This window comes from Gavialis gangeticus, unplaced genomic scaffold (assembly GCF_001723915.1).
Source record: "Gavialis gangeticus isolate Ggan-Ray unplaced genomic scaffold, GavGan_comp1, whole genome shotgun sequence".
NCBI classification, from domain to species: Eukaryota; Metazoa; Chordata; order Crocodylia; family Gavialidae; genus Gavialis; species Gavialis gangeticus.
The window spans coordinates 1,312,625-1,321,897 of NW_017728980.1; the positions used below are offsets into that span (position 1 = coordinate 1,312,625).

The window sequence follows — 9,273 nt, forward strand, 5'->3', positions numbered from 1 at the left end:
TTTCCCATTCTATAAGTGTGCTGCTGGTTTCTACTGCCTAAGTGCAGCACCCTGCACTTGTCAGTACTGAAACGCATCCTGTTCCTGCTCAAGCAAGGAAAGAAGAGAGGCACATGAATATCATGGCTGAATTGGCACTTCCCAAGGACCCTTAACTTCTGGAGTTCCTCGATACAAGTATTACACTCCACAGGCATCAATTCCCCCAGTTCCCAGATTTGTCTCAGTCACCTTGAATAAGTGGCACCTTTCTGCCCACAGCCTGATAGTTTTCAACAGTGTTCTTATGCTAGGGTGACCTCAAACAGATAGTTGACACTAGTCCCTAAAAGGAATCAAACCAAAAGTAAACTGTGGGCTGGAACTCTGCAGTTAACACTGAACTCACAGGTGGAAGCCAGAGCAGTAAGCAGGCTCCTGACAGCAATATTTATCATCTGAACCAGGGGTAGGCAACCCCCAGTACACGTGCCAGTGTGGCACGCGAGGGCATTTTGCTTGGTGCACACACCTCAGGGAAGGGGGCAGGGTTGCGCTGCCACAAGGAGTGAGCCCCTCACAGTTCCCCTGCCATCTGTCCTGGCACACCAACATCTTACAAGTCAAGGCTGCAGCTGCTTTTGGCACTCTGCCCAAAAATGTTGCCAACCCCGATCTAAAAAATGTATTTTATGAAAACAATCCAGTATTACAGTAACCAAGTCTGGCCTAATTTTCACATGGGCATTTGAAGGCAGGCATCCAAATCACCTAGTCCCATGGGCAAAAGTCAATGTGTGCACAGCACCTCTAAGTCAGGCCACTTTTATCTAGGTCCTTAAACCTGGAAAATTTAGGCACCCAAATTGGAAAATTTGAGCCTAAGGGACACTAACAATCAGATGTGCCTATAGACAAACATGTGCTGATTTAGTGCCACTGAAGGCTAGGGGACACATACCCTACCTGGATTATTGATTCCAGCATGTATTACATCTACTTACCATCCTTTTTTGAACCTTTGTTTTTCTTGTTCTTGGTTTTCTCCTTTGGTTTCTCCCCCCGGGTTTCTATCATGGACTTGACAGTCTTCTGAGATTTCACAGACTGCTCAAATGTCTTCATGACAGGGGGAGCTCGCACTTTGCTGCTCTCCTCTGCCTCCCTGAGGAAAGAGGAATGGGGTTATTGACTTGGAAATGCAGCCCTGGCCTGAGATTCACTACCACACTATGACAACAGTTAGGGCAACAGCTACCTCCTATTCTGTATCCCATACCATGTTATAAAGCCTCCCAAACCTGTGTTTGCCTCACTCCAGTCTGGACTCTTGAAAACCCCATCTCTCTTTTACTGTGCCTTGCCTCTGAATTACACAAATTAGTCTGTCATATCCAGCCAGACAGATGCTGAAGCTCTGGAAAAGCCAATAAACCTCTAATCTAGAGCACGTGGGAATCCAAACAGGCTATGTGCTCCATCACAGAACAAAAGCACAAAATAGTTGAAGACCAAGAATTACTTCAAGAGATGGGACCCACCAGCACTTTTTACCAATACAGATGGGGCTCATCAATAAAAGAGACTGCTCTCCCACGAGCCTGCCCATGATTATGGAGTGAACTCAAAGGAACCAAGGACCATCACAAACCTCCCCATTGTCCTCCAGAGGGGAAGTACACCAATCAGACCTATCCTCACTAACAAGGCATTCCTGTCTCAGAGCTGTGATCTTCACTCTGCTGGACATGGCCATGGATCAAGTGCAACAGCCTCAGTACTTGGGACTTTCAAAGCAAGTAAAATGCTAGAAGATGCTCTACAAATATAGACCCCATGTTAAGGCTAAAGGAATGGGCAGTATGCTTTTTTGGCTTACGTTTTAAAACAATCAATCCAGAACCAGAAACAGATAACAAAAGAACTCAGCTAAATGCTTCACGTTTACTTTGGTAAACGGGTTCTTGATAACCTCATCTGAGACTGAACAGACTTCCTGCTTGCCATAGCATTAGCAGTAAACCACTGACTGCCCACTTTGTGTGACCCTTCATCTAGTGATCTCCATTTCCACAGATTGCTCAGGTCAAGCAGTTTGGAAAGTGTTTAAAGGCATCATGTCTAAAACAGCAGTGACGTATATAATTAAGGATACTGGGGATGGAGGTTTGCTCTGAAGAGTGAAGACTTATACCCCCAACCCCTAAAAAAAAGAGAGAGACGTCATATATTATCTGGTTTACCCCGTCATCCCCCCCCCCCCACACACCTATATTCCAAGGCAGATTTACATATACCTGCTGAAGAAGTGTACCCTTAAAGTGTAGCTGATGTTTCATGTCTCACCACCACTCTTTGGTCTGGGCCCCTACTGGCACATTCATGAACAGCCAGCAGAAGGAAAGAAACAGCTCAGTTTCTAGTGCTCACTGCTTTCTAAACTGAACAAAGGTAGGATCTCTGCCCCGGCAACTCTGTGGTGATCTCTGCATACCACCACCCCAGAGAAAGGGGACATAGGAAACAGGGTGGTTGATGCAACAAAGCTTTTTTGAGGATCTTGGATGCTTTGAATGTCTGGGTCCAGATATTTCTTCCACGAAAACAGCTATACTGGAAATCCTGTGACATTGCAGCCACCTCTGAGTTATACAGTCAAACAAGGGAGCTCTCATTGATGTGATTCAGAGGATTTCCAACAGCACATTAGAGACGTGATTAGGCAAAGATGTTTTGGACACTGTGACATTGTTTGGTATTGCTCAGTGAGACCAACATAAATCAACTGCAGTGCAGATTTACCCCTAGTCCCCCCACTGCCAATTAAACAATACTCTGTATTGGAAGGTAACCAGTAAGAATGAGAGCCCACACTAACATGAGCATATAGGCAGGGCTCCATATACCTCCACTGGCCACGTCTTAATGTCAGGCCTTCAAGGAATAGTGTTAAACATACACAAACATAACTGTAGTGACAATGGTCTACTTACTGGAGGAGGTGTAAAAAATCCTCTTTAAAATCAAAGGTGCCATTGAGGAGCCCCAGAGTGCCTTTCTGCTGGAATTCATTGCGATATTTGTCTCTGAACTCCTTATGGACATCATCTATCAACTTATCTACATAGGTTAGAGTCAGGATCTTCTGAAAACCAACCTGCAAAGAGAAGAGAAAGTTTGTCTGCCTTCTCAACAATAGAGATATACATATTATTAGCTAAAAGGAACCTACACTTCAAGACAAGATTCTAATGATCATAGAATCATATAAAGTTAGGGTTGGAAGGGATCTCAGGAGGTCATCTAGTCCAACCTCCTGTTCAAAGCAGGACCAGCTCCAACTAAATTCTAGCCAGGACTTCGTTGAACTGGGCCTTAAAAGCCTCCAAGAATGGAGATTCCACCACCCCTCTGGGTAACCTGCTCTAATCCTTCACCATCCTCCTATTAAGCTTTTCCTAATATCCAACCAAAACTTCCCTTGCTGCAACTTGAGACTGTTGCTCCTTTTTCTGTCATCTGCCATCACTGAAAACAGTTTAGCTCCATCCTCTTTTGAACCCTGCTTCAGGTACTTGAAAGCTGCTATCAAATCCCCTCTCAGTCTTCTCTTCTGCAGACTAAATACACCCAGTTTCCCCTCAGACTTTCCTCAGAAGTTGTGTCCCAACCCCCAAATCATTTTCACTGCCCTCCACCGGACTCTCTCCAATTTGTCCAAATCCTTTCTCGGGGGGGGGGGACACACGGATGGATGGACGGACACTGTACTCCAGATGCAGCCTCACCAGCACTGAACAGAGGAATAATCACTTCCCTTGATCTGCTGGCAATACTCCTACTAATGCAGCCCAGGACGCTGTTAACTTTCTTGGCAACAGAGGCACACTGTTGGCTCATAGCCAGCTTGGGGTCCACTGTAACCCCCGATTACACCTCATTAGCAAGAACAGCAAATTAATCTCTCATATGGGAGAAATGATAGCTGCATATGCAAATGTTTTAAATTAAAGAGACACCAACATAATCATATTTCTGCCTTAAATTCTGCACCTGTTGAAGATGACACTAACTGAAAGAGCACAAAAAGTCTTAATTCCACCCCCAGCTGGGCAGTGTCCACATGAGCATGGATGCTTGTTTCCCCCCAGGGACACGAAGCAGCAGCATACCATGTGCTGCAGCTACTTGTCCTCAGGGAACACCTGGGCCATGTGCCCTCTGGCATGCAGCAGGTTACCCCAGGTAGGCAAGGGGAGGCTGAGGCCAGCCACTATGCTGGCTCCAGCAGCCTTACCTGGAGTCCTGGGGGCCTTGGGGAGCTGCAGCTGCGGCGATCCTGCCGCTCAGAGCCTTGCAGTGCAGAGAACACTTGAATGTGCAGTGTGTGGTGCTGCAGACAAGTCTGCAGTGCCACATACTGCACAGCTGCACTCGTCTGGACATGGCCACAGGGTACAACATGCTGGCAATTCAAATCTCTTAATGGAGGCAGAGACTTCAAATCGCTTAGTCACTGTAAATATTGGAAACCACTACACCCTCCAACACCATGTGAGCCATACCCCACCATACCCCCAAGATGCAGTCACTGGCCACAGATTCAGCTAGCACCATTTTACCCCTAAAGCTGCTCAGTTGTTTCAAGTTTACAGCTACAATACAGCACATGTGTAGGGCTCCATGACTAATCACCTTTAAGTTGGGATCTCTCCACCCACTGAACTGGGCCCCAGGTTTAAAACATGCTGAGGGATGTTGGGGAAGACTACTTCATAATTCCTAGGTGCACTCTTTGGAAGCACTGCGCACCACATGAGGCTGGAACTGGCCAAGCATCCCCACACAGAGCTAGCAATTCCTCCAGATGAAATGTGTAAGAACTGCATTCAAAGTGATCTTCTAATGTAATCTAAAAGAAATCTGCTCCCTAACGTATATGAGGCTGCTTACCTCTCACCCAGGCCAAGTACAGCATGATGTCAGGGTGCAAAAAACTTAGCACCTTCACCATTGCTCAAGCCTCTAAACAGAGTCCCTTCACAACAAAAGTGAAGGGTTGGGGGAAATTAGGGACTGTGAGACAGTCAGAGCATCTTAAAGATGAAACCAGGTCCAGAGAAGTATTGGGAGTTCAATGCCATTGACTTCATGACTTATATCAAGATTTCACCCAAGGTTTCTTTTCAATACTACAAATCCCAGACATTGGAGAGAACTCTGTGCTCTCAGCCAGACCTTACTTAACAGGATTTTCCAGTTACTCCTGGAAAACAGACAACCACCCACACAAAAAGATGCCATCTCACTGCCCTGTACTGCCATGGTTCCAAGGTCCACTCACCAGTAAACAGTTAGAAAGCTTTCCTTTCCCAGCAAATAGGCCAAGATAACCAACCTCTAAATGTTATTACACATTTCTAGCCATTACTGATGGTGGGCATAATTGTCCAAGACGCAAGCAACATGTAACGGATGCAATGTTGCATTGCCAAATCTGCAGACAGAGACTGCTGTACCTTGGCTGCTGCTTAGTTTTAACAAGCAGAGTTTGAAATTGTCAATGCAGGTCAGTCTCCCTCCTGCCTTCAGCATTTTAAGAGGTGCAAGGGAATAGGACACCAGCCTAGTTAGTGTTCTTGAGAGGACAATAAAACATCCGCTACAGGGGAAACAGACTCCTATTTTCTCCCTTGGAAAAACAGGGAGTTCAGGAAAGTATAATAGGCAAAGCCTCTCCCCACCTCAACAGGATCCTAGGGAAGAAAGGTTTGACTTTTTTTTTCCTTTCTCTGCCTGCCACCAGCTGCTAGAAATGAGTTCTCTGGTTTATCAAGTCAAGATAAGATCCTGGAAAGGGGAGCTTCCGTGCTGGTAAGAATGCAAGCTCTTGCCTTTCACAGCATGCTGCCTTCGAACCTCACTAGTGGCTCCTGCATTTTTTTTATTCAACCTGTGGTTGGTAGATATGAAGCAAGAGCAATGCTCGGAACAGAAAGTGGAATAGCATTTTTCAGCCATGTGAAGCATTCGGAGTTTGAGATGTGACAACAATGTCTCTTCAAAACCTTACCATAGCTAACTGGCTCTGGAATCTTTTGCAAGAGGGAAGAATATTTTTAGGAGTGGTTTCAGTGGACAAACGGCAGTTGGAATCAATTTTAGACAAGTTTTCAAGCATATTCTTCAGGCAAATAAACAATGCTATCCATTTCCCCAAAGCACCGGTAAAGACACTTACCACAAACACAAGCTCAAATTGATTATCCAGTTTGTATTTAAGTGTAAGAGCTTCATGGTTAAAAGAGTTGTTGCCACCTCGCTCCTATAAAGAGAAAAAAAAAAAAAAGCAATGAAACCACCAAAGAACACCTGTATGCACTTCACCTTTAGTTTGGGCCATGTGACTCTTACCACAGCCAGGTCTCTTTCAGTGAGAATCATACTCAACATATTTTTTGCAAGCATAGAATCATAGAAAATTACAGCGGGAAGGGATCTCAGGAGGTCATCTAGTCCAGCCCCCTGCTCAAAGCAGGACCATCCCTCAACCAGATCATCCCAGCCAAAGTCTTAAAAGGTCTTTGTTGAGCTATGTCTTAAAATGTCCAGGGATGGAGCTTCCACCATCTCTCTGTTCCAAGGTTTTACTACCCTCCTAGTGGGAAAATTCTTCCTAATATCTAACCTAAACTTCCCTTGATGCAACTTGAGCCCATCGCTCCTTGTTCTGTTCACCCATTGTTCCTCGTTCTCTGACGCTCTTTACCAACTAGGTTGACACTGTATACCTTGGCTTCCAAAAAGCCTTTGACCTGGGATCTCACGATGGTCTCGCAAAAAAATTAAAGGATTGCAGGCTTAACTGCAAGACAGTTAGGTGGGTATGAAGCTGGCTGCAGGACCAGGGAGCCTTAACGAATGGGAACTGCGTTGTCCTGGCAAGAAGTGGCCAGTGGTGTCCTGCAGAGGTCGGTGCTTGGTCCACTATTTTTCAACATCTTTATCAATGATTTAGATGTGAGGGGTGGAGAGATCACTGGCCAAGTTGGTAGATGACACCAAGTTATGGGGAAGGGTGGTCATACTTCAAGATAGGCTACAGATGCGTGCGGACCTAGACTGGCTAGCAAGCTGGGCGAATCAGAACCAGATGAAGTTCAACATTGAGAAGTCTAATGTGCTCCATCTACACACCTACAGGGTTAGCAGTGCCAGACTGACCAGCACCACAAACGAAAGGGACCTAGGGGTAATAATAGACCACAGTATGAATATGAGCTGCCAGTGTGACGTTGTAACCAACAGGGCAAATAATACCTTGGCATGCATCAATTGATGCATCTCCAGCAAAACCAAGGAAGTGATTCTTCCATTCTACTTGGCACTAGTGAGACCACAGCTGGAGTACTGCATCCAGTTCTGGGCACCACAGTTTAACAAGGATGTGGTAAAACATGACAGAGTCCAGAGAAAGGCCACCTGTATGATTAGAGACTTGCAAGGCAAGCCATACAAAGAAAGACTGAGGGACCTGCGACTCTTCAGCCTGAAAAAGAGAAGGCTGAGAGGGGACTTGGTAGCAGCTTACTGCTACATCAGGGGCGTACATCAAGAGCTGGGTAAACAGCTGTTCACCAGGGCACCCTTGGGGAAAACTACGAGTAATGGTCACAAACTCCTGGAAGACTGTTTCAGGCTCAACGTTAGGAAAAACATCTTCACAGTTAAAGCGTCCAGACTGTGGAATAAGCTCCCTCCAGAGGTGGTGCAATCACCTACCCTGGAAATCTTCAAAAGGAGACTAGACATTCACCTTGCTGGGGTCATCTGACCCACAGTTATCTTCCCTGCTTGGTGCAGGGGGCTGCACCGGATGATCTTCCGAGGTCCCTTCCAGCCCTACAATGTAAGAATCTATGAACTAGTTCCTGGAGTCTCACGGGCCTTGTCTGTTCCTCGTTTCCTAAATGACTGCTGGCCTAGTACACACAGCATCTGAAGGCAAGATAAGGACAACAGATGGTGTGAAACCATCTTTACTGATGCCCCCTTGTATCCACCTTCTTGGATCATTCTTTTCATATCCTCCACCAGATCCATCTATCCATCAGACAGTCAACTCTATCACGTGCTTAACTTAAATATTTAGACAGACCGCACTTTAGAATAAAGCAGTCCCTAAAACATTCAAAATGGTAAGAAGTGTATGTGAACACTGAGTCTTTTCACTCATCTTGGGTCAAGACAGAAGTAGCCTGTCCCTATTATAACTGTGGAGCCACTGACAAGCACCTGTGCCCGAGCCCAGCATGACTGTGACCGCTCGCCACGCGCCTGCTGGCAGGAACGTCTCTGGAAGCAGGTGCCAGGAGCACGACTCATGCCCAAAGGGTTTCAGTTCTCAACATTTTGAGACCCGAGACCTCCCCGCCCCTCAGCCTCGAGGCCCCTCAGACGATGCCACCTCACTTTCTGACTGCAGGAAAATGCTAGAGCAGCTCTTCTGCCGCAAAGACCTCAGAGGCAGCCCGGCAGGGCCATGTTTTTGAGGCTGTAGATTCCCAGCAGCCCACGAATCCCCAGAGACACTCGGTGCCCGGCCCTTTGCGCCCATCAACCGCATGAGCCCGGGCCGAGCCGCTCCCCCGCGGGGCTCCTGGACTGAGCGTCGCGCGGCGTGGACTGAGGTCTCCCCCCGACCCCCGAAACGCAGCTGCACCCCCGTGTCCCGTCACACCGCGGCGTCACGCAGCCACGCGACACGTCACGAGCGGCAGGCAGTTGTGGCGGAGGGAACGGGCCGCGGGGCTCACCTGCAGCAGCACGGAGCGGATGAGCGCGTTGACGGGCGCGGTGCAGGCGGCGGCGGGGCCGCGCACGCCCTGGAAGCACCAGAGCACCAGGCCGCCCTTGCTGAAGATAGTGAAGAAGTCGAGCATGGCGGCGGCGCCCGGCCGGGAAACCAGCCCGCCCGCCTCGGCACACGTCACAGCCACTGGCGGCCCCGCTTCCGCCGGAAACACCGCAACCCCGGGCACAACTCGGAGGCAGGGGGCGGAGCAGGATGGAGACGGCGATTGGTCCGCTCGGCGGAAGCGGCGGGGCACGCCGATGACGTTTCGCTGTTTCTATTGGCGGGAAGTGGAAAGGGGGCGGGGCCGCCGCAGCGACTGGTTGGCGTCAAGCCTCGAGGAAGACGTGGCAATCAAACTGTCCAACCCGCGCGGCCACGACGTGTCCGTGCGCCCGCCGATTGGGGGCGGGGGCAGAAGCGGCGAGGGCCCCGCCCCC

At 48.2% G+C, this 9,273-nt stretch overlaps 1 protein-coding gene across 1 annotated transcript in view; it reads right to left on the minus strand.

Annotated features, from left to right (window-relative positions):
* Positions 1-8,979, minus strand: part of SRPRA (SRP receptor alpha subunit) — a 34,400-nt gene extending 25,421 nt beyond the window's left edge. Inside the window, exons 1-4 of the mRNA XM_019508943.1 lie at positions 8,796-8,979; positions 6,221-6,304; positions 2,973-3,136; positions 984-1,144 (exon numbers count right to left, since the gene is read on the minus strand). Of these exons, the coding sequence (XP_019364488.1) occupies positions 984-1,144; positions 2,973-3,136; positions 6,221-6,304; positions 8,796-8,921 (535 nt within the window). The 5' untranslated portion in view covers positions 8,922-8,979. The remainder of the gene's footprint in view (positions 1-983; positions 1,145-2,972; positions 3,137-6,220; positions 6,305-8,795) is intronic.
* Positions 8,980-9,273: the final 294 nt, after the last annotated feature.